General features: G+C 35.6%; 1 protein-coding gene across 1 annotated transcript in view; it reads right to left on the bottom strand.

Moving 5' to 3' along the window:
- The window catches only part of LOC131666951 (putative uncharacterized protein DDB_G0282133), a 1,302,717-nt gene that overhangs the window by 903,996 nt on the left and 372,593 nt on the right, over positions 1-26,128 (bottom strand). The window contains exon 6 of the mRNA XM_058940077.1: positions 15,358-15,477. Within this exon, the coding sequence (XP_058796060.1) occupies positions 15,358-15,477 (120 nt within the window). The remainder of the gene's footprint in view (positions 1-15,357; positions 15,478-26,128) is intronic.

Here is a 26,128-nt window from a genome sequence, read left to right as displayed (position 1 = left end):
CAAATGTGAAATTAAAATTCCAGTATTCGATGGACAAGAGTACAGCATGTGGAAAAAACGAATATTATTATATTTGAAGCTTAAAGAATGTGATGAAGTAATAAAAAGAAGGAAAATGACTACAGATAAAGAGGAATGGGACAAAAAGGATTTAAAGGCTATGAAACACATTTATAGTGCTATAACTAATAAGCAATTAGAATTTGTTGGAGACGAAGAAACAGCCTATGGAATAATGAGTAAGTTTGATCAGATGTATTTGAAGGAGTCAACGGCTTTACAAATTGTTTGTAGAAACAAATTAGATAGAATAAGACTTGAAAAATATAGTGATTCAGAATCATTTTTCAACGAATTTGAAAAGCTAGTCAATGAGTTGAAAAGCGCGGGTGCAAGAGTTGGCGAAAAGGAAAAATTGAATTATATGCTGAACGCATTACCGGAGTCCTATTGCTACATGGGTGATTTAATAGACACCTTAAAGGAAGAAGAACAAACAGCAGACTATATCAGAAGTAAAATCAAATTGGCAGAGATGAAGAGTCAAAAAGAAATAACAGATGGAAATTCAAACGTATTCAACGTGAATAGAGAAGGATGCTACAATTGCGGAAAAATTGGACATTTTGCTAGAGACTGCAGAAATGAAAACCAAGAAGGTCACAAAAGCGGCAGAGGACGCGAAGGAAGCGGCCGAAGGAAATACGGCAGAGGTTACAACAGCGGCAGAGGTCATAACAGAGGCAGAGGTCACCACAGCGGCAGAGGACAACGAGGAGTCGACACGAGCAAACAAAGTAGCGAAGAGGTCAACGCATGGGTAGTGTCTACGGCACACACGGCGCCACATTATTAACAATGACGCCATTTTTGAAAAATTTATAAATTTAAAAGAGTCGGTGAATATTTATCTTGGCGATAATAGATCCATAAAAGCGACTAAGATAGGCACTGTATCCCTTTATTTCGCTACCGTCGAGAAACGAAATAGAGTTAATATAAATAATGTTTACTTTGCTAAAGAAATGAATGCAAATTTGATAAGTGTCGGAAAACTAACAAATAATAAAAATACGGTAATTTTGGAAGGAAATAATGCAAAAATTATAGATAGCTATAATAAAGTAACGGCAACAGCTTATAAAATCAATGATACATATAAATTGAAAAGTAAGTTAGTAAGAAATATAAACTGCGTTAACAGTGCCGAGCGAAATAATATGAGTCAAAAGGAAAAGTGGCATAGAATGCTAGGTCATGTAAATTTTGGATATTTGAATACGATTTGTAAACAAAAATTACTTGACGGTATTCCAAGTGAACTTGAAACAGAATTTATGAAATGTAAAATTTGCATTGAAAATAAAATGCACAATTTGCCGTTCAAAAATAAGAGAACTAGAGCAAAGGAAATTTTGGAAATTATTCATACTGATGTTTGTGGTAAGTTTAGAACTACAGGGTTTAATGGAGAAAAATATTTTGTGTCTTTTATCGATGATTATAGTAAAATAGCTAAAGTTTATTGCATAAAATCGAAAGATGAAGTTTTTGATTGCTTAGTTAAACACATAAATGAAATGGAAAATATAACTGGAAAGAAAGTGAAATATTTGAGATGTGATAACGGAAAGGAATATATGAACAATCAGTTTTATAAATTCGCGAGAGAAAAAGGTATTATTTTGAATAACTGTCCTTCGTACGTACACGAGTTAAACGGCACCACGGAGCGGTTTAACAGAACTATTATGGATATGGCACGATGTTTACTAGCTGAAGCACAAGTACACAAACAATACTGGCCCGAAATAGTTTGCGCGGCAGCGTACTTGAAAAATCGAACGGTGACAAATACGATAGAAAAGAAAACACCATTTGAGATTTTCTTTAATAAAAAACCAAACGTCGAACATTTAAGATTATATAGCAGTAAAGTGTTTGTAAGAAATCCAGAACAAAAAAGATTTTCAAAATAGGATAAAAAATCAAATATGGGAATTTTATTGGGTTACAGCGAAGTCGGATATAGAGTACTTTTAAATAATAAAATTGTAGTTGCAAGACACGTAGAGTGTGTCGAGGAAACAGTACAATGCATAGGTCTCGACGGAAACGAAAACGAAAATATACTTGAATGTACATCTCCCTCTACGTCTACTTTAGGGGAAAGCAGAGACAGAGTTAGTGACAGCGAGAATGATTCAAATGATAATGTATTTGAAAGCGCAGATGAATCAGGTGAGGAAAATGTAAATAGAGAAAGGTTAAAGCAAAAACCTTTGCGTAGATCTGAAAGAGTAAGAAAAGGTACCACACGATATCCAAACCCAGAAACGCGTAATATTTTTGTAAACTATAGTAGAATAGATACGCCTAGTATGTTTGAGGAGGCAATGAGTAGTAAAGATAGTGGAAAATGGAAAAAGGCCATGAATAAAGAAATTGAGTGTATTATTAAAAATAAAACTTGGAAATTAATTGATAAATTAGAAAATAAAAAGGTATTAGACGTTAAGTGGATTTATACACGTAAGTCAGATAATAGATATAAGGCAAGATTAGTTGTAAGAGGTTTTCAGCAAACCGATTTAATTGATGATATATACTCCCCTGTTGCTAATAATCAAACCTTAAAAATACTTTTTTCATATTGTTGTCAAAATGGATTAATAATTGAACAAATGGATGTAGAAACTGCTTTCTTAAATGGAAAAGTGACAACGGAAGTATATGTCAATCAACCTAAGGGGTATGAAGATGGCACAGGTAGAGTGTTAAAATTATCCAAAGCATTTTATGGACTAAGAGAAAGTCCGAAAGATTGGTATAAATGCTTTGATGAGTATATAACAAAAATAGGGTTTAAGAAAAATAATGCTGAATTATGTCTATATGTTCTTGATGAAGGAGCAGATACTATTTATTTACTCATATACGTGGATGATTTATTAATTTGCGGAAAAGATAAATTAAAAATTCAAAAGGTTAAAAAATTATTGTCAGATAAATTTGAAATGAAAAATTTAGGCGAGATAAAAGAGTATTTAGGAATTACTGTAAATCATGATTATCTTAAAGGAGAAATGAAGTTAAATCAAACCAAATATATAGAGTCACTAGCGGAAAAATACAATATAATTAATAGTAAGTTATATAAAACTCCTATGGAAACAAGCTTAAAGCTAGATAAGGTTGAAGCATGTAGAGATGATATAAAATATAAAAACATAATTGGCGCTTTATTGTACATAAGTTCTGGTACACGACCGGACATAAGCTACAGTGTAAATTACCTAAGTAAATATCAAAATTGTTATAACGAAACTCATTATAAGTATGCTTTGCGTGTACTAAAATATTTGTATTTAACGAAAGATTTGAATTTATGTTTTCAACGAAATGATAATACTGAAATAATGAAATGTTATGTAGACGCTGATTGGGCAGGCGATTGTACTGACAGAAAATCGATCTCAGGATATGTTATTAGTTTGTATGGAAATGTAGTTGATTGGAAAACGCGAAAACAAAAATGTGTAACTAAAGCTTCAACATATGCTGAGTATGTAGCGTTATCAGAAGTTGTAAGCGAATTAAAATACATAAGAGAATTACTGAAGGTATTTAATATAAATACTAAAAAATCAATAAGAATTTATGAGGATAACTCCAGCGCAATAAATACAGGGTGGTGAAAAAGTATGGAAACACCTGAAAATCTCAGAGGGTTGGTCATAAAAATAAAATTCTTAAGGTCAGGTCCTATATAACTTTCAACGAGGAATCCAGTGATGACCTTGAATTTGACCTTGGACCTTACCTTCAAGGTCATTTCAAGGTCAACCTCATTTTTTCAAATGAGAACCCCTATTTTTGATGCCGGAATCAAAATGAGCGGGAAATTTTACGTCCGGATACGTGGTTAGGTATGAGGTTAAAGTAACCTCTGGAGGTCAAATAGAGGTCAATGTCGGAAAAAGTATGGAAACCCCTGAAAATCTGAGCGTTGGTCGTAAAAATAAAATTATTAACGTCAGGTCTTATGTAACTTTCAACGATGAATCCAGTGATGACCTTGAATTTGACTTTGGACCTCACCTTCAAGGTCATTTCAAGGTCAAATTTCTTTTGTTAAATGGGAACCCACACTTTTGACATCGGCAATTGAAAGAGAGTCAAATTTTACGTTAAAATATGCTTTGAGGTCCAAGGTTGACTTGACCTCTGGAGGTCAAATAAAGATTAACAGTATATTTATATCGAAACTCCAAAAATGTGTCTATTTTGATTATTAAACAAGAAAACTAGTTTCTCAATCCAGAATCCTTCTTTTAGCGCTATCCAGGAACAACGACGTGGACGTAGAAGGATTCTGTTCCCTTTGGGGTGCTGGATTATCGTGAGTTCCCCTTGCTTCTCACTTAGGGCGTTTTTATGAATTATTATAGTAGATGAGTAAATTTATAACAGATGCTCAAATTGTTCTCCATTTGTTTCTTGACAGTAACCAATCCTGATGTAAAATGACTGAACTGCATGTCGAATCATATCTCTTGTCATATACCTTATTGAGAGCAGTTTCCTCAATAATTCTACGTCTTAATTCATCAAGATTTTCTGGATTTGTTCTGTAAACGCGATCTTTTAAATAACCCCATAAGAAAAAATCTAATGGTGTTAAGTCTGGAGATCTTGGAGGCCACTCTATGCTACCTCGTCTACCTATCCATCTTTCGAAGAATGTTTCATTCAAGAATCCTCTAACATTAACTGCAAAATATGGTGCTGCACCGTCTTGCTGGAACCATGTGTTTTCGAAATCGTCTCCTTTTACAGCTTGTATTTCTGGAACAATTTGGTTTCGCAATAGCTGTTCATAATTTTGTGCATTTAAATTTCCTTCGATAAAAAAGGGACCTATTATTGTGTCGTCTACAATTCCTGCCCACACATTTAGTTTTTGAGGATATTGAGTGTGAGTTGCGTCCATCCAGTGAGGATTTGTATCAGACCAGTATCGAAAGTTATGTCGATTGACATTACCGTTTAACTGAAACGTTGCTTCATCTGAAAAGACAATATTTCCTAAAAATTGTGGATTGTCAGTTATCATTTCCATCATCGGCTCACAAAATTCAGTGCGACGATCAGGATCATCTTCATTTAATTCTTGCACGAGTTTAATTTTGAAGGGATGCAATTTGTTTCTGTTCAAAATTTGAAGAACAGATGTGTGATGGATGTCGTGTTGTAAAGCTGCAGATCGAAGAGTCTCATGAGGATTTTCTACAAAAGACTGTAAAACATGTAAAGATTTTTCTTCGTTTGTTGCTGTCGATGGTCTACCAGCAACAGGACGATTTCGAACAGGTCCCGTGTCATCAAAACGTCTTATTGTTTTTGAAACAGTTCCTCTTGATATAGGAGTACCATCGTTTCGAAATGTTGCATTAAACAGATTAGTTACCTGTGTATATGACCTATGCATATCACCCCAATCTCTCATCATCAAAAGTGATATCCGTTCTCTTTCGGACAATCGAAACATTTTGGTTTCAAAATGACTTCTTCGTACAAAACTAATTTACAACAAAAATATTTGGTGATTTTGTCAAATTTTATCTCTTGCAACTACAGAGTGTTATTTATGCAGTAATACCAAAAATGTATTCGTCAAGCGAATTGAAATAAAAATTCATTCATTCATAAATTTATTTTCTATCTAAAGAAAACCTTTTTTTAACAATATTATTTATGTAACTACGCGGACATGAAAAAGCCACACATAATATTGAATTCTCGACTTTTAATGAGACAGCTATTTTGTTAAAGATACATTTCGTCAGTTTGGCGGAATAATCGGATAAGTTGAGTTTTTATTTGTAAAAGCGGACACGTCGGATTTTCATTTGAAAATGTGGATACGTTGGCTTTCTTTCTTTTCTTTCTTTCTTGTAGAAGCGGGCGTAACGAAAATAATTTTTTCTTGTCTAATTTAAACTTAGCAATACTTTATTAATGTAACGGTTTGAATGGTAAGTGAATGTTAATGAAAATAGAAACGAATTTTTGCGGGATCCAACTTCGTTATCGCTATTTGTTTGAAAGGCTACGATTTAGAAATTTTTTGCAAATGAAACGTTTTACCAAATTTATGCAAATGAATCATTTTAGCAAATTTTCGTAAATGAATAGTTTTTGCAAATTTCTGCAAGTGAATCGTTTTTGCAAATTATTACAAACTACATATCTGATTTTCTAAATTATTTTCTTATTTTAGCCAACTTATTCAGTAATTTTGGAAATCGACGTGTTTCCGTGTAGCCGTGTATCCCGATTCAGGTTCAGGGTAGCGTGATAGAGATCAGTGATACTAAAACCTATTCAACAAAGCACCCCAAGTGAAAGGCAAGCGGAACTTACTCTAAAAAAGCCCCCCAAAGGGAACAGAATCCTTCTACGTCCACGTCGTTGTTCCTGGATAGCGCTAAAAGAAGGATTCTGGATTGAGAAACTAGTTTTCTTGTTTAATAATCAAAATAGACACATTTTTGGAGTTTCGATATAAATATACTGTTAATCTTTATTTGACCTCCAGAGGTCAAGTCAACCTTGGACCTCAAAGCATATTTTAACGTAAAATTTGACTCTCTTTCAATTGCCGATGTCAAAAGTGTGGGTTCCCATTTAACAAAAGAAATTTGACCTTGAAATGACCTTGAAGGTGAGGTCCAAGGTCAAATTCAAGGTCATCACTGGATTCATCGTTGAAAGTTACATAAGACCTGACGTTAACAATTTTATTTTTACGACCAACGCTCAGATTTTCAGGGGTTTCCATACTTTTTCCGACATTGACCTCTATTTGACCTCCAGAGGTTACTTTAACCTCATACCTAACCACGTATCCGGACGTAAAATTTCCCGCTCATTTTGATTCCGGCATCAAAAATAGGGGTTCTCATTTGAAAAAATGAGGTTGACCTTGAAATAACCTTGAAGGTAAGGTCCAAGGTCAAATTCAAGGTCATCACTGGATTCCTCGTTGAAAGTTATATAGGACCTGACCTTAAGAATTTTATTTTTATGACCAACCCTCTGAGATTTTCAGGTGTTTCCATACTTTTTCACCACCCTGTATAGCGAACCATGGTAATTTCACTAAAAACTCGAAATATATAGAAATTCATTATCATTATGTACACGAAAGCATAAATAAAAAGGAAATTGAAATTGTAAAAGTAGATTCAAACGATAATGTAGCGGATATATTTACAAAAGCACTGTGTAAAGAAAAATTCATTGTATTTAGAAAATTACTAAATGTAAAATAGCAATGTACAATATGAATGTAAGGAATCATGTTGGAAATGTACGTATCATATTGTTCAGTGGAGCATGCGAGCTCCCACTCCTAGCCAAAATACGTGGCTCACGGAAACACACATATGTGCGCCCCACTACTATATATCACGGTGTGTGAGCAGCGACGAACACACAATAGCACCGCGCGGTAAGCGAGGCTCTCTTCAAGCTGTACACGTATAGAACATACATTAATTATACCTGTATATTACTAAATAATCCTTGTGTAATATTTATTCACCACCTCTATTTTAAGAATAATATTATTTTATTTTGCTCATAAGGAAAAATATAAAAACATGTTTTATGAAAGGTCGAGTTTAGTTTAAAATTGTACTTGTATCACATAACACCTGTATATATTCAGTAAGTGCCAATGCATTTAGATATACAATTCATATAAAAGATTGTTCATAAAATTGTTAAGACTACTTGAAAATAATTAGTTTTATTATCATCGAAAATTCTGTGCTCAGAATTTGATTGCGTGACTTTTCAAATCAGACTTTTCACTATTCGTACATATTGGATGCTATATATATTTAAAAAATGCCTGTTGATGCAAAAGTTGTAACAACCTTACTTTCAATGACATTTGATCGGAGCAATAATGGCGAACCAAAGTTTTTAATCAGTGATGAAGAAATGCAATTGCATAACATACTGGAGAAAATAATAAGACAGCATGTAGAAAATTCTGATGTTGATGTTCAAGAAGAAACGACATTGTATTTTTGCGATGAAAATGAAATTTATCCAGAAGCTATTAAGTACATGGAAAACGAAGAATCTGAGGATTTTCTAGAAGAATTAAATAATCCATGTGAGCAAGACAAAATTGACTTTAAATATAAAGAAGTAAATATAAGCAGTAAAGTTTTGGTTCAGTGGAAAAGGTAAGCCTTATTCATTTAATACTGTAAAGCACAAATACAAACAAGTAACTAGCGAGCGACAATTATGACGATGGAAACAGCAAGTTGAAGCAGGAGGCAGTCGATATGATAAATTATTCAAGATATCAGAATATGTTTTTAATAATTTTAATGAAGCTATGATATCGAAGATGACTGTACATGATATTGATTTGAAAAGATGGGCTCTACAAAAAAAAGCTGAAATAGCTATGCCTTTGTTCAAAGCATCGAATTGGTGGATCTGGCAATTTAAAAAAAAACATAATATAGTATCTCGAAAAATCACTAAATTTGTTACAACAGATTCATTGAAAAATATTGATGAAATTGAAAATCAATGTTAAACTTTTAGAGTTGAAATTAAACAATTGCTTACAAGATACGGTGCAAGCAATGTATATAATTCTGATCAGAGCGGATTTAATTTGGAGATTCACTGTGGTAGAACATTAAATTATAGAGGAATGAAAGCAATTCAAAGCATAGCACAATCACTGTCTTCCTTAACACACAGCTACACTATTTAACCTGTTATATCAGCAGAGGGTAATTTGCTTTCACCTTTATTTTTAGTATTGAAAGAAGTAAGTGGAGACTTTGGGCCTCGAGTTAGACAGATATTATTTACACCAGAAAATGTATTAATACGAGCTTCTACATCTGGAAAGCTTTCTAAGCAACTGCTTCAGACGTGGATGCAAGAAGTATTATTAAAAAATACTGGGAATTCATCGTTCTTACTTTTAGACTCTTGGAGTGGGCAATGTAATAATACCGTACAAGAAGTTGTACCGGAACAAGTTTAATGGTAATGACAATACCGCCTGGCACTACAGGTAAAATTCAGCCTTTGGATGTTTATGGTTTTCGATTCTGGAAGAATTTTGTAAGAAAGCTATCTGATTTTATTATTTTAATGCAATACAATATCAATTTACAAGAAAGAATTTTCATCATAAAAATGCAATCCCTCGTACATAATCAGTTATCTTCTCTGAGGTATCATAATACTTTTAAGTATGCATGGTTCAAAAGTGGTTATATTGATAGACCTCCAAAATTTGATAATCCTGTTGAATTTTGCTTTGCCATAAAAGAAGAACCTATATGTACCTACGAAGATAACATTGCAATTATAATTTGTAGTTGGTGTAAAAAAAAGTTATGCTTCAATCATTCTTTTACAGAGTATCATTATTGTAAGAATTATATACTATAATTATATAAAATAATTCACAAAAATATCAAACATATGTACGGGATAAATAGAAAGTTGTATTTTATGTATGTTAATATGTATATGAATGTGATTATTAAAAAAAATAAATAAATAATATTTATAATAAACAAAATATATAATAAAATGTTTTTTTATTGCCACTTTGGGACTCAAAATACAAATTTTTTCGGTAAAATTTGATATCACATTTGAACGTGTAATTTCCCCCATAATTCGAATCTGCCATAAGCAACAGTAGTTTCCATTTGAAATTTTCAAGTTAAGCCAGATTTTGGCCAGTTTTTGGAATTGGACCCAAAAAACTGAGTTTCCCATTTGAAAGAACGAAAAACATTACAAAAGAAACACTGTAAACCTTTTCAAGTGCAAAAAACACGACTTTTACACATATTTGAGGTTATGTAAGATCATAAGATAATTTTTTTCGGTCAAACTAATTAATATATCTTAAAGTATGAGTCTTTCCCTTTAAAATGAATTTTGAATCGTTCAGATATCTTTTTCTTTCACCGAGATATGATAATTTGAATTTAGCGTCTCGCCAACTTATGTACTTCAAGCGTATGTAGATAATTATAATTGGCAACCCTGTTTTTACCACCTAAATTACCGTATGTGCCGCTAAAAAAAATACGTGTCTAATATTTTTTGATACTCTAATCGTATGAAAAGTTTGAAGAAAATCGGTGACGGACACCTCCCTGCCTTCCCTTGTGAGTGATAACCAAATCTTCACAAGACTTGTCAAGTCAACATTTTTTAATTTATCTATTTCAATAGTATTTATCTCTTATCATATCTCTTCGAACAAATGACATATAGCATTATTAACCAACTTAATTTTAACTGCTACATTTCCATTTTTCTGAGTTTATCTGCCGCAAATATGAATCATATTGCGAGATGGAAGTATGGATAAATCTTGATGATGAATTGAGATACGAACTTCATCATTATTATTGAAATGTGATAATGAATAAGCTTGATGCGCATGAACTTCGTAATGAGCTATCGACTCATCGAAAGCGACACCTGAATGAATAATTTCTTTCATTTTGATGTAAGTAAATGCCAAGACCAAGTGCATAGCGATAAGATGGTATAGTTAGCAGCACGTGCGTGCGCGCCTCGGCGAGAACAAGTAGGAAAGACCGAGCGCGCTGCTATAGCATGCTACAGCAGCATGCTGCAACAGTATGCTATAGTCAGCGAGTTTACCTAGGACTGAGGCAGCGATTAAAAACGCGCGAATCATAGAGAGAAAGCGTGAAGGAAAAAAAGGGAAAAAAAGCAAGCGAAGTAATAGCGAGGACCAGGAGCGTTTATTAGATGTGAGCGCCCATTTAGTAAGCCTGCAGTTATTTTCTCTGACATTAATTTTGTTTTCGATAGTCACATATATATCTAGTATTGAATTTAGAAACCATTTGAATATTAATACAGTAGTGAGAATATCGAAATTACAGGAAATATTAAATTTACTGAACTCGTTCTACCATACTGTAACGAAAGCTCGTTCGTTAACTATTATTTAAGGTGGGCAAGTGAGGCGCACTCGCACATAGTAATTGAGGCGGGAAGGGGGAAGAGGCAAAGAAAATGAAATGGTTAATAAATTTATACACATATAACACATTCGCATTTAAACAAATATAATTTCAATCAATTCAAGGTCACATTACACTTAAATTTCGCAATTACCACACATTAATACCGCATAATGATAAGCCGCATTACACACTTCAATTGAATAAACACAACGTCGTTCTTAACAACTATTACGAAAGAACAAATTAACTAACTTATCACACCTACAAATCTATAGAAAACACAACGCGAGTCGCCTGGCAGATGACCGCCTTGATGACAAACCGATTGAAGCTATTTAGCTAAAAGAGGAAGTCGCCCGGCGAGGGATGGCCTGGACGATTTTTCTCTGCACGATTTATTACCCGACCGTCATTAGGGCAGGTAGGCGGCGTGTTCACGCCTTGCTACTCACTTAATATTAAAATTACGCGCAGTGCCGTCGATAAAGAGAGAGAAAGAAAGAGAGAGATTAAATTGTAAACTAGACCTTGGATGCTGGAGCGGGAGTCCTGGCTACGCCCTGCGCACGGTGTTGCAGGTCGTCGCTGGGCAACTCCGGCTCCGCTCTACGCACGGTGTTGCAGGTCGTCACTGAGCAACTCCGGCTGCGCCTTGCGCACGGTGTTGCAGGTCGTCGCTGGGCAACTCCTGCCGGCTTCCTTTCGGCCCTCTGTCCTCGGCTGCACTTCTATCACCGCTGGCTGTCCACCGTCTAGCTCCGATCGACTCCGAAAACCTTCTCAGTTTCTCCTCGACTAACTACTGTCTGTGTCGCTCGTTTTTCCTCGTGATCCACAGCTTCTTCGTCGATCTTTTCTCTCTCCCACTTGACCTACTTATTAGACGGCGCGCGACCAATGCGCTTATTGGTTCTAAACGCGTGCCTGCCTAATATTGCGTAGGGCACGCACGCCCCCGACTGTTTCTCTCTTTCTTTAACATCTCTATACTCTCTCTGTCGCCAGCGCACCCGCTTCGGGCCTGCTCGGCCCCGCTCGGCAATCTCCGTCAGCTGAAACAGAGACCATGCATTAGACGCATTCTTAAATGCGCCTAACGCTAGTCACTGTGTCTTGCCGAGAAAGAGGGGAACTTGGGAAAATTCCGACGAGAACAAACGCAGCGCTTGCTCTCGACACAATACTGTAATTCACTTGAATTTGGTTGTGTAAAAGACGTGTATACATTTTTAGCCAAGTCGGTTACCCATATGGTGATTTGTTTTGTTGTAAATAGTGCTGAGCGATTTCTAAACGAAGCTTTTTTTGCTCTGCACTAAGCAACTTCGTAATTAACTTTGCACACACGTGTATCGTTTGTAAATTTGAGAATAACATTTTCTAAATTATAGTTTTTGGTATTCTGAGGTTTTCTTTTAATTCTTGCACAGTCATACAGTAATCTTGTTCGATCGCAAGTCACACCCACTCAATATTATTCAATGTTTTAGTCGGTATAGGTTGGCTTAAACGAAAATCACTATTAACAAAAGTACGGCCTCCTTTAAAAGGATTATATCACTCTTTTATTCATGTTATACTCATACACTTATTTTCAAAGGCCTACATAATCTGAATAGTTTCTGAATTAAGTTTTCTGAGTTGAAAGCAAAATTTGATACAAATTTATAGATTTTATTTTTCAATAATTTTTAGCAATCACTAAATCCTCCCAACTCAAAAATAGCTTTGTAAACAAAAACACGCTGCGCATGAACTATACGAGGTGTGTTCAAAAAGTAACGAGAATTTTTAAATTTCGCGGGTTTGGAGAGTCCGCTTGTATAAAATTTTTTTTTATTATGTTGGTACACATGCCCCTGAATTACGATAAAATTTTCAGCAATATTCATTGCTTACTTTTTAAGTGGCAGCCGCTAACGTTAGACGTGTTTTTCGAGCTCGGCGATTTTCGTTTGTGAAAAAAAATGGATCAAAGAATTTGTATTAAATTTTGCGTAAAAAATGAAATAAAGTGTAGTAAAGTTTGTCAAATGTTAACAAAGGCACATAGTGAGTCTGCTATGAGTAAAGCAAGGATTTATGAGTGGTATAAGCGTTTCCAAGATGGCCACGAAAACGTTGAAGATGACGAACGACCCGGACGCCCAAGCACATCAACAACCGATGAAAACGTGAAAAAAGTGAAAGAAATGGTTATGAACGATCGCCGAATCACAATCAGAGAAGTCGCTGATGATATTGGCATATCAGTTGGCTCATGCCATCAAATTTTTTCGAATGTTTTGGGTATGAAACGTGTGGCAGCAAAATTCGTTCCAAAATTGTTGAATTTCGAACAAAAACAGCGGCGAATGGAAGTTGCTCAGGAGTCGCTAAATGAAGTCAATAACGATGCAGTTATTAACTAAAACGTGTTATAACAGGAGACGAAACATGGGTTTACGGATATGATGTCGAAACTAAGGCTCAATCGTCCCAGTGGAGGCATTCTGGATCGCCAAGACCGAAAAAGGCTCGACAAGTGCGGTCGAATGTGAAGGTTATGCTCACTGTGTTCTTCGATTTTAATGGCATAGTGCATTATGAATTCTTGCCACAAGGTCAAACAATCAATAAGCAGTACTACCTACAAGTTCAACGTCGTTTGCGTGAAGCAATCCGAAAAAAACGCCCGGATTTGTGGCAAAACAATTCATGGCTTTTGCACCACGATAATGCGCCTGCTCACACTTCATTGCTTGTTCGTGAATTTTTGGCCAAAAATGAAACTGTAACGATGCCTCAGCCTCCATATTCGCCAGATATGGCTCCATGTGACTTTTTTCTATTTCCAAAAATAAAGAGAACATTAAAAGGCCGTCGTTTTACAAGCATAGATTACATTAAAAGCGAATCGCTGAAAGAGCTAAAAGCTATTACAAAGATCGAGTTTCAAAAGTGTTTCGAGGATTGGAAAAAGCGTTGGCATAAGTGTATTGTATCCGAAGGGGACTACTTTGAAGGCGACAACATTAATGTAGATGAATAAATAAATATTTTTTTCATAAAACGAAAATTCTCGTTATTTTTTGAACACACCTCGTGCGTCCAACAGATTAATAGATTCATGAGATTTCACTATTCAGGTTCATGCACTGCAAAAGTCAGAGATATAAAGGTAGATCTGATATTTTCCGGGCAGATCTTGTACGAGTATGTATAAAAATAATACTATAATATTCAGAACGGATAAAATAGCTAGTAGTATACTTATTTAAGGGCTTGAATTGCAAGTAAGATTTGTAGATAGGTGATAAAGATATTTATACAAAGACGATAGGTTATTTACAGACAGGATGCGGTCTAGAGTTTTAGAAAGTTCTGTTGATCTATTTTATAGAATATAGAATCGTACTAATACAAACACTGATCTACTCAATAATAATATTGTGAAACATAACTAAAACCAATTTCTCATAGATGATACTAAATCACATTCATACTAGCCTTTTTAGGGAAATTTTCGACCTAAGGATATTAAAAACATGTAATAACGTGATAGGAAAAATTCTAGGCTTATTCTGAAGATATTACGAGCTGTGATGTTATACATATAAAATAAAGGGTTCAAGTCACACGGGAAGGAGAAACATCTTTTCAATTATATTATGATTACTTAGTGGAATTGGTATAGCGCCACAAATAACTTAGTTGTAGAATCCTAGATTCAGAATTATTTTCGGAGATAGGCCTGAAAAACGTGCTTACTTTTAGGAAAGTTGTGTAGAAGTAAGTGTTTTTGAGATTTACAAGCATCTTACAATTATAGCTTTCATAATATTAATAAATAATCTATACGCTAATTATAACTGAAGACACAGAACCATGTTTGCATATAAAAACATGAAATTTGTGAAAAAGGTTATATGTTAATAATTGTTACATGAATTAGAGAAACAACAATAAAGTGATTAAGGGATTTTTGTAATAAAAATAATTTTAATCCGACGCGTTCAATTTATTACTTCACCCTCTTCCACCCTTAAGAAATTACGTTTAAAAAGATCTTGGGATGCTAATTAAAAAATTGTAGAATATTATCTGACGTATTATCGAGAAGAACATGAGTTCAAACATTGATTCTAAAGTATATTGATGTTACATCACGTGCGTGATCAAAAAGAGCTGATCTTAACATTTGCGAATGTTTCATCACGTTTATTCTGAATTCCCCTATCGATCTGATATCTCTCTAGTTTAGCTACTAGTATATGAGCTGCTTCTTGATTTTTATACTTACAGTGCCTAGTATTATATAATATCTGACGTTGTCCTTGTTCCATTCCAGCTCCTTGATCTATCGTATTATTCAATATTTCTAATTTGCATTGCAAGTCAGAAGCTTTGATATTTTCTAAATCTTGAAAAAACAGATATTATTAGTTATTAATTGACAAATTTAATAAAGCAATATATATTAATTAACACATTTCGAATAAAATTTAAACAATATGTTCGCAAAATATCAATATTAATAAAATCTTTCAAATCGCCCTAAATTATCGAAATTTTTAATTTAGCTCTGTACTAAATCGTACCACGAGGAGTTTACTCTCATAATTAATTGCGATAGCAAACAATAAACTGTACGCTATTGGAGTTACTTGCTTGCAAATAACGTTTAATATCATTTAGATACTTTTTTGGACGATATAAATACTCTATACGATATAATACTCTCGTTTAGAATAGGGCATTGTTGCACAAACGTTTCAATTATGATTTCGTTTATAACAGATTTATTTTGATCATTATTTTTCATTTTATCGATATTTTTGCAAAGCACCAAAAATTCTTATTCATTTATGACGTTACATCACTTTTTACGCAAATAATATCGTTTAAATTTTCGTCACATTGTTCTCTTAAAGTCGCGATAGTTTTATGATGTCGGAAACAGATCAGGCTATATAAAAGCGGGAAATTAAAATTTTTATGGAGTGGTAATTTCCTCAATTAGAGTGATGCCTAATTAAAGTCTGACCTTGTTCTTCATGATGCGTGCTACCCTTATGGGTGTAACATTTTATAGGTTCATTTCATGTGTTTTGCCCTATAAAAGAGGTAAGAGAGCGCCTGTTAGGGGACTTAGTACTCCACTCCGGAAAACTCCAGAAGTCTCTGTATCGCTTGTTCTGATTAATAAATATTTAAACTAAAGTACCATTTGTCATTTATTCTAAATTAGAAAAGGTCTTGCGCCTACTTAATACAGTTACAATCCATTCCTGGATTCTGCAGTACGAGTTATACAATGAGTCAACCTACAGGTAAATCTATTTTTATTAATCATTACTTTTTCTAGTCCCCGCCTTAGTTTCATTGTCAGCCTGCTCTTACTTGTTAGTTTCATTCCCGTGATAAAACGCTTACGCGTTGACCGAAAAGAGACAGTCGCGATTGAGTAACTATTGTCAATCCGCGTTCGTTGCATGAGACGTAACAGTTTCATTAGATTCATTTTAACTAGATTATAAGACCATGACGAGTTTATCTTAATCGATTTTTTTATTTGTCAATAAATCTATTTTATTGATAAGATTAATTATTAATTGTTTCAGACATAGTTTCATAGTCGTTTTGTAATTTAATTTGATCCTTGTGACAAGATTTTAGGTCATATACAACAGCCCTTTCTTAATCGTGCGTTCTTTTTTATTTTTCACTAAATTTTTCGACAACTAGCGAGTTACTCTGTTCATTTAAAATTATTTCCGAAGAGCACTCGCTAAAGTTATAGATTGCACGTTTAATGTTCGACATATTAATAGTTACTCAAAATGCAATCAAACGAATGTAAAAAGTACACCTAAAGATATTAAATTTAGTGACAGCACATTACAAGATTTATGTTATCGAGATGAATAATAGTTCTCAAATTAGTCATTTAATTTTAATAATTGCAAGATAGTTTTTTGGATAGATTATGATAAATATATATTTGCTTTATATTATATATAAGAATTTACTTTAATTCTTTTAGTTAGTCCAATACTGACTATTTTCTCAATCTCATTTTTATTTTAATAAATGAAACAGAATTTATTTTTGATAGTATACAAATAAATTAATATTTTAGAAATTAAGATATATTTTAAAAATAATTGTAATATATAAATATTACAATTATACTAGGATTTATTTTAATCCATATCTCAAATGAACAAATACTAATGAAATTAAAAGAAAAATTTGATATTTTAATACTTATAAAAATTTCACATTAAATAAATATCAAAGTAATAATATTGAATAATATACTCGTAAATTGCAACGATAGTCGATGCGATTAATCGATCCGTTCGCGATTCGGTATACTCGCGATGCTAGTACGAACGACGAAGAGAGAGAGAGAGGGCGGGCGAGAGTTTAAAATAGTCAGTTAACCCTCAGCTGGTACTTGTATAGTATCGCCAATTATTTTGCAGTGTTTCGCAGTTTCTTACAAAGTTTTCCTGTGATTTTTTAATACCTGCGAGTATAGCGAGGAAGCCAAGCAGCAGCAGCAACATTACAGCAGCAGCAAGCAAAGCAGCAGATTTTCAGCGAGGCAGCGCAACTGATTAATCAGGAGGAAATCGTTGGCAGAAAAAGATTTCTCTTCAACGATTACGGCAGATCACCATAATTGCACCGCAGGGTAGGTGCATCTCCTCTTTTATTGCTTGACAAAATACTATCGAAAGTATTTTGTCTATCGCGAGCGTTATTTTTTGTATTCGCGCTGAGCGTTAGTTTTCGCGGCATAAGTTCGAATTCTCTATCTCCCTCATCGTATTATTATTAATCATTGTAAATCCTATTCGCATGCGTTAGCCTTTCGACCCGTAAAAGACTGTAGTTATTTGAATTAAACATTATTAATTTTATTCGCCGTATTACGTCATTTCGTTTCCTAATAGTTTTGGAGATCTACAAATGATTAAGTTTTAATCCGATATCATCTAGATGATTAGTCAGATTAAGCATTAGGTCACTGACATCTAAGATAGATCAAGTATCTTAAGTCAAGTGACTTAAAGTGAGTTCAACTCGGTTGGAAAGAAGACACTGGAACGAAAGTATTAAACGTAAAGGCGAATACACTTATAACTATACGTATTTAACGATGCGACGGTTAGCTCTGCATCGTGGAAGTTTGTGCGTTAATAAATTCCCTATTTTACTAGATAACCGCCCCTTACAAAATTTATTTAAATTATGCACCGGGTGCAGGGTTTAGTGATATTAAATGCTCTACGGTATCAGCCAAATGATTCAAGTGGAGCTCAAATTTCTTAAGCTAGTATCAAAAAGGACCATATTATGTTTATAATTTTTATCCAAGTAAACAAATGTATTTGCGAGCTCAGAATACAAATGAATTCACGTATTTCATTTTCTAGCTATGCATTTCAGCGTTTAATCAAGCGCATTCCTTTATTTCGCTGAGGCATTATAAATAACACCATTTTATAGACAAATATAAATAAATAATTAACGAAAATTTCACAAATTAGTGCAAGTTAAATTAACAGGGTCCTATCGCAGTTGCTATATATAACCTCTGGTTACTTTTTATTTTATTTTTTTGTATTGTTGTAGGTTTCTCAAAAATTAAGTAAGAATTCGTTTGATAGTATTAATAAAAAGCTAATAGAATTTATAATACTCTTTTATTTATCAAAACCAACATATTCCTTAGGAATAATAATAAGATAGACTAAAATTTACAATTACGAGAGGGGGTCAATAAGTCTTTACAAAAAGAAGGAAAAAAAGTTTTGCGTATGTAATTTGTTTTTATTTTTCAACATAATCTCCTTAAAGGTCGATACATTTTATTAAACGGCCTTCCACTTTTTTTAAGCCATCAGAAAAATATGATTTCTGAAAACCCTCAAAATAGGCATTTGTTTCGGCGATGACTTCTTCATTCGACGTGAGCCGTTGTCCAGCAAGCCATTTTTTGAAGTTAGGAAATAAGAAAAAGTCACTGAGAGCCAAATCAAGCGAATATGGTGGATGATCAATTAATTCGAACTTTAAATCGTTAATTTTTACCATCGAAACTGCACACGTGTGAACTCGAGCATTGTCTTGAAGAAAGAGGCATTTTTTTTGTTCAAGTGAGGACGTTTTTCTTAGATTTTTCCTTTCATCTAAACTAATAATGACGCATAATATTGCCCAGTGATCGTTTGGCCCTTTTCCAAGTAGTCGATGTAGATGATTCCATACGCATCTCAGAAAACCGTGGCCATAATCTTGCCAGCTCACTGTACTGTCTTTGCCTTCTTTGGAAGTCTCCTGCGGTAATCCATTGTTTAGACTGTTCTTTGGTTTTAGAAGTGTAATGGTGTACTCATGTTTCGTCTACAGTTACGAGTCGACGCCAATAGTCTTCCGGATTACGATGTATGCGTGCCAAAAGAGCCTCAGAGGTGACCACACGGGTTCGTTTCTTTTCAGCAGTGAGCAAACGCGGCACTCATCTTGCTGATATTCTTTTCATCCCCAATTTTTCATGCAAAATTGAAATGATTGTACCCTTTAATACCCGTGTGGCCTCAACTAATTTTTGGAATTTTAATCTTCTATCACTCAACACCATATCGTGGATTTTGTTTACCATTTCGGGCGTACTCACTTCTACGGGACGTCCTGAATGAGATTCATCTTTTGTTGTTGTACGGCCGCGTTTAAATTCATTTACCCAGTTATAAACAGTCTTAAACACAGGGACAGACTTGCCATGACCGGCGTTCAACTCAACTGTGATTTCTTTTGGTGTAATGCTTTTCAAATGAAAATGTTTTATCACCGCTCGAAACTGTTTTTTTTCATTTTTCAAATAAACCAATAACTTCTTGTTCAACCAACACTCACAAAACAACGACTTAATGAATCGAGCTGAAACTTTGTACGATATCTAGTTAGTAAATTTGTTTGCCAAAAACATTATAATTTAAGCGTGACGAGCGCCATCTCTTGGATTTTGTAAAGACTTGACCCCCTCCCCCCCTCGTATAAAGGCGAACACACGTTTACTCATACGTGATTAACGGAGCGGCGGTTAGCTCTGCATCGTGGGAAATTGTTCTTAGACAAACCCCAATTGCATCAGTTAATCCACCCCGTTACAATCTTTCAAATTAGAAAAACATTTTTTCAGATTGACATCATTGAATTGGAACACTATTTTATTTCCTAATTAATCTAATGTGCAGAAACCCTTATTGTTTATGAATTGGAATAATTTAGATTGTGAATTGTAAACAACGTATTAATGAAAATTTTAACGGGTTTAAAAACTTTTTGAACAAAAGTTGATTTGTGAAATTGGCGTAAAATCAATGTTTTCGATGTTCGTCGATAGCGGCCAATGGACGTTGTTTATTATTTTAAGGTCTACAAAAAGTTATTTCCAAAAATATCAAATTCATCATAAAACCTACTCTGTTAACTGTTAGAAGCAAAAAACTAGAAGAAACCCATTAAAATGTCATTAAGACATTTAGTTTTACGCTTTTAGCGGTTGATATCATAGGTTTTATGATAACTCTAATAACACAATTGCATTCTATATAATAAAATAGATCGGAAACATGAATTATAGTTTTAGAAGTAACTTTTTATAGTTCTTCAAAATAACGTAAAATTCGTTACGTCGGCCGAATAGCGAAAAATGCATATATATGAATAATTGATGAAAAAAAGTCTATTCAAAGAAACTTAGTGACACGTGTTAATATGTTTGACTATAAAAAGTATGTGCAAAGTTTCATCAAGATCCGGAACTCACACGGTTGACAATTTTTTTGTGAAATAAATCTTTGTTTTGTCTCCTGATCTAAGATAAATAAATAATGTATCGTTATTTCACACCCTGTAACTTATACATATTTGTTTGTCATTCTTTAGCCCGACAAGATCTTAATAGCTAGAGCGTATTTGTGCCCCTTGAATCCACGAATAAATTAATAAATAATTATTAATGAACATTTCTCGTTATAACCTTATGAATAGGACAAGGAGCAACTGGAGACCTTTGAAAATTTTAAGCACCTTATAACCTCAACTCTTATTCGAACGACTACTTTATTCTTCACACCGATTGTAGCACGTCATTGGCATCGGCATAGTGCTCGTCCAGCTAGTGGACGGTAAATAGCTTTACCATAAAGAGCGACAAAAGGAATCTGTGATAAATAAAATCAATAAAATCATGGTCAACCACTACTGTTCCGATCACAGTTGCAAATTGCTAAGATCAACTTTCTTTGAACTCTCTCTCTCTCTCTCTCTCTCTCTCTCTGTCGGTGAGTCAGCACGTATATTTTATTTGTCCGCTATTTATTGCGTTGTACTGATATCTCGCTTTGCGAGTTGAGCAACTTTTTGATTGCAGGTGGTGTGTTTCTTACTGGCCTACGCTTTTGTTAATAATTTGTGCCGCGAGGCCTTTTTATTTAAGCCAGTAAAGTCTCAAACACCACCGATAATTTTGTGTATTTTTGCTGAGCTCTGGAGCTATCTTTTTGCGTGAATGGACCGTCATTGGCCTTGTCATCACCTGCCTGCGCCTGTGATTACGTTCTTCTGATGACCATCGACTTATTTGCTCTATTTAAGAAGAAATGAGAAATTCAGTGGTCCAGTGAAACTTACTTTTATATACTTATTTGTGACTTGTGATGGTGTTTATTTAGTGTATATAGTATATGTATTTTTGCGGTTTATATAAGTGCTTGTTTATATCATAATCTTAGGTTAAATCTATGCGTAAGTCACTCGTCTGTGACTGTTTACGTTGGCGTATTTAGATTTTCGAGCGCGAAATTTAAATATAATTTGCATACCGATTTGTCTGGCGAAAGGGCGCCGCGCCTCGATTACCGATTGTTAAGTGTGGGAGCTCTTTGAATTCACTACAGATGTCATTGCGTGCCTATATGAATGAATGAGTGAGTCTTCCGTTGCTTCTAATGCCTGATATAAATAAGCAGCGTAATAAAACATTGTATACGCGTTGCTCTGGTAATATTACCAGTGCGCTAAGATATTGTGAGGTTTGCGCTCGTATTTTTCAACCAGGCTGCGTAACTTATTATCTTAAGTCGAAATCAGCGGAAGCTTGTTGCGCACATTTGGATCGGACTATCACGAGACAAAAATATTTAGCGCTGCTCAACGCTATCAACTCGGCTAGTTTATCTGCTGCGACCCGTTCTTCCACCTTTGATAGCGTGCGTAATATTGCGGAGTCCAGTATGAATCTGTCATTTGATAGCTAATCGAACATGCACGCAGATAACAATGATCTCCCGCAAAATTGGGGCACACTTTCTCAATCCGATCAATTGGCTGCGATTTTTCGGAACCAGAATGCCATTGCTGCGCAAACAAGTGCGAAGCTGGACGCGTTTGCTGAACAATTTGAAACGCAGGATAGAATAATAAACAATCTGATGAATGAAAATGTGATTCTGCGTGGTGAGATCGACCAGCTGAAGGATCTCTACGCTCGAGCTGTGCCTAGTACCCAAATAAGGGTGACTGGTGTGCCATCGTCGTGCGCCGTGCCTCTTGATGATCTTGCTACACGTATTTTAGAAGTTCTTGGTATTAACCATTTATCTGTGGATATCATCGAGACAAGGCCCTTCGCGCGCCGTGTGATGCCGCAAGTAACTACAAGCCAGCAGGGTTCAGATGGTGGGGCGACTAACCGGCAGCGAAACCCGTCCTTGCGAGTGGAGTCGTTCTCCTTCGTGATTAGGCTGAAGTCCCCCGAGGTGCGTAAATTCACCCTTGAGACCAAGCGTAAATTCGGCAGCATTAAGCTCTTTGCTCTTGTTGCTGGCTCGCTCCACAGCGAAATTGGGCTTTACGAGTTAGCTCCGCAGCCGGTGCATGAGTTGCGCATGTTGACGAAATCACGTGCAGAGGCATTAAATTATAAATATGTGTGGCTGCGCGATGGCAACATTTATGTTCGATAAATCGGAGCGCCGTGTGATTGTGACCGAAGCTGATCTCGACTGTTTGGAATGACGCCAATTACCCACAAGCCCTACCTGCCCACTTAGCGTTTTCTCGAAAGGGTTGCGTATCGCCCATGTTAATGCAAGCTCGCTGCATCGTCATCGTGCTGAAATTAGAGAACTTTTGATAGATGAAAATATTGATATCCTTGCTGTTACGGAAACTTGGTTGACACCAAATCATGGTAATGTTACGTATTCCATTGATGGTTACAGCTACAGATCGGGGCCTTCTATCAGAGAGGGGCAAGCGCACTTATGCTCAGGGCAGTGGTATGGCTTGTTACATTTGTAAAAGCATGAGTTTCAGTATGGTTGAATCGTCATCCATCAAGGTTTGAAATGAGACCGAGTACATGATTTTAGATATAAGTGTAGCTAATAAGAAGATATTATTTTGCGTTGCCTACCGTAGACCTGAAGGTCGTGTCTTATCTGGCCTATTCGAGCGGATTTTAGAGCTTTCACATCGGTATACAAATGTGTTCATCGTTGGGGATTTGAATTCAGATGTTTGTGATCAGAACGATAGCTATGGAGTCCATTTGAATAAACTTATTTCGGACTATTCTCTGTTCTTGGTTCCTTTCAATGCAACTCATCATAAGGTCAGCTCAGATAAATGGATTGATATGATCCTAGTTGATTCGCCTGATTGTGTAGCATTTACTAAGAAATTACATGCTCCATACATTAACGGACATGACTATTTAATTTGTGATGTCGACCTTAGCATTTACGTTGATAAATCGAAGAGCTACACTTTTCGTTCATTTAAGAACTTTTCACCAGATCGTTTTGCTCGGACACTTGATGTTGCTTTGACGCCCCTGAATTCATCCCGATCAGATAATGTCGACCAATATTTGAGTTCTATTGAGGAAATACTCTCCTCCAGTCTTGACGAACATGTGCCCTTCGTGACACGAAAAATCAGGACAAATTCTGCTCAGTGGATGTCGGCGGATCTTAAATATCTGCGCAAGTATAGAGATCGATTATATAAGCGTGCCAAGCGTTCCCGAAATCGGTTCCATTGGTTGGAGTATAAGGAGGTCCGTAGACGGCTTCGCAAAAGCATTGACTCTGCTCGAGATGAATATATCACAAAGTCCCTTGTTGGTGCGTGCAGTAAGTCGGAACTGTGGCGTCTTTTAAATAAGTTTGACATTACGAATGATGTAGCTGGCTCGCCACTCCGCCTATTCTCGGCGCGAGATTTGAACTGTCACTTCAGTTCAATGGCTACGAGGCATCCGCTTTGTTTGAGTGACCAATTACAAGATATCCTAGCTTTGCCATTAGTGCTGAACCGTGAAATTTTTTCATTTGCTCCGATTACCAAGACTGAAGTTTTGAATTCTTTCAAATTCTGTCTTTCGAGAGCGAAGGGCTGTAGCTTTGATGGTTTGTCTCTTACCTACTTCAAGCAAGTTTTTCTTTCGCTAGTCTCCTCGCTAACAAATCTGTTTAACATATCGCTGGAGACAAAACAGTATCCTACCAGATGGAAGAGGGCTGCAATCATTCCCCTTAGCAAGGTCCCAAACCCTAAAACTCCGTCAGACACAAGTCCTATTGCAAATCTTCCTCATTTTGCCAAGACTTTCGATAAAATTATTGCCCAGCGGATCACTGATTTTTTGAAGGGAAACAATTTGATTTCTGATTTCCAATCGCGTTTTCGTAAGCATTACAGCATGCAGACAGCTCTTTTGAAGAGGATCACCGAGGATATTCGCCTTGGCTTTGATGAGGGTCTTGTAATAATCTTGTTCTTGTTTGATTTTAAGAAGGCGTTTGACTCTCTCGATCATACTCTGCTTCTTGTGATTCTTAAGGAGTTAAACTTCTCGGATGATGCTGTCACGTTTATCTACTCTTACATAACGGGCCGTTTCCAGGGAGTGCTTGATCTTGACGGTACCATCTGCGAGTCCCTCGGAGACACTTCAGAGGTTCTACAGGGTTCAGCACCTGGCCCTATCATATTTCTGTTATTTATAAACTCTCTTTTACTTGTCCTATTCCATTCTGTTGGTATGCGTTTCGCCGACGACCTCCAAATTTACATTCAGTGTAAACCTAATGAGGTAAACGATGGAATCTTGAAGTTGAACTAGGATGGAATCGCGTAGTAAATTGGTCAATCATGCGTGGAATTGATATCCATTTTGCTAAGACGACGGCTATGCTAGTCGGATCAGTCCAACAATTACGATTTCTAGACTTGAGTGCACTATATTCAATCGTCATTGGAGATAACGTCATTCCGCTCATGCCTACTGTGAGGAACTTAGGGCTCATCGTGTCTAATAGTCTTCAGTGGAACTCTCAGGTGGCCCAAGTTTTATCGCGTGTGCACGGTGCACTGCATAAGTTGCGGAGAAGGGGCTTCTGCCGTTAGCCCTTCGCAAGGAGTTGGCCACTGCCCTTGTGTTGCCACACTTCGACTATGCATGTCTAGTCTATTGCGATCCGCCTGATTATCTTAACATTAAGCTCCAGCGACTGCTAAATGTTTGCGTTCGATTCGTTTTCAGACTTAAGATAGACGCCTGTCTTAAACCTTTTTACGATAAGTTAGGTTGGCTATCAATCCGAGCGAGAAGAAGATACTTTATGGCTTCGGTACTGTACCAAACCCTTACTACTCAAAAGCCGGAGTACTTGTATGCCTTATTCCCGCCGCCGAGAGGCGAAATTCGGTGCTCTGGGTGCAAATTTTAGGCTGGGATTGTTGGAGTATCTTAAATCACGTGATATTTGTTTCACGGAATAGATTGTTAAAATAATTGCTGGTTGCAGTTGGTCTAGCAGTCTTGGTCTAGCTTTAAATGCCTAGCGTTAACACAAAGTGTATACTGTGCTAATTTGTTATTTGCTGCTGAATTCTCAAACTGCCATGTTTCTTATTGTTATTATTGTTGTAAATAGTAGTCTGGTTCTACTACCGACTAATCGATTTTGTTATGCACTATTTAT

The sequence above is a fragment of the Phymastichus coffea genome, unplaced genomic scaffold (genome assembly GCF_024137745.1).
Source record: "Phymastichus coffea isolate CEN01 unplaced genomic scaffold, Cenicafe_Pcof_1.1 PCOF00004, whole genome shotgun sequence".
Taxonomy (NCBI): Eukaryota; Metazoa; Arthropoda; class Insecta; order Hymenoptera; family Eulophidae; genus Phymastichus; species Phymastichus coffea.
The sequence above is the reverse complement of the archived record's forward strand: the minus strand, read 5'-3'. Positions and strand labels throughout refer to the sequence as shown.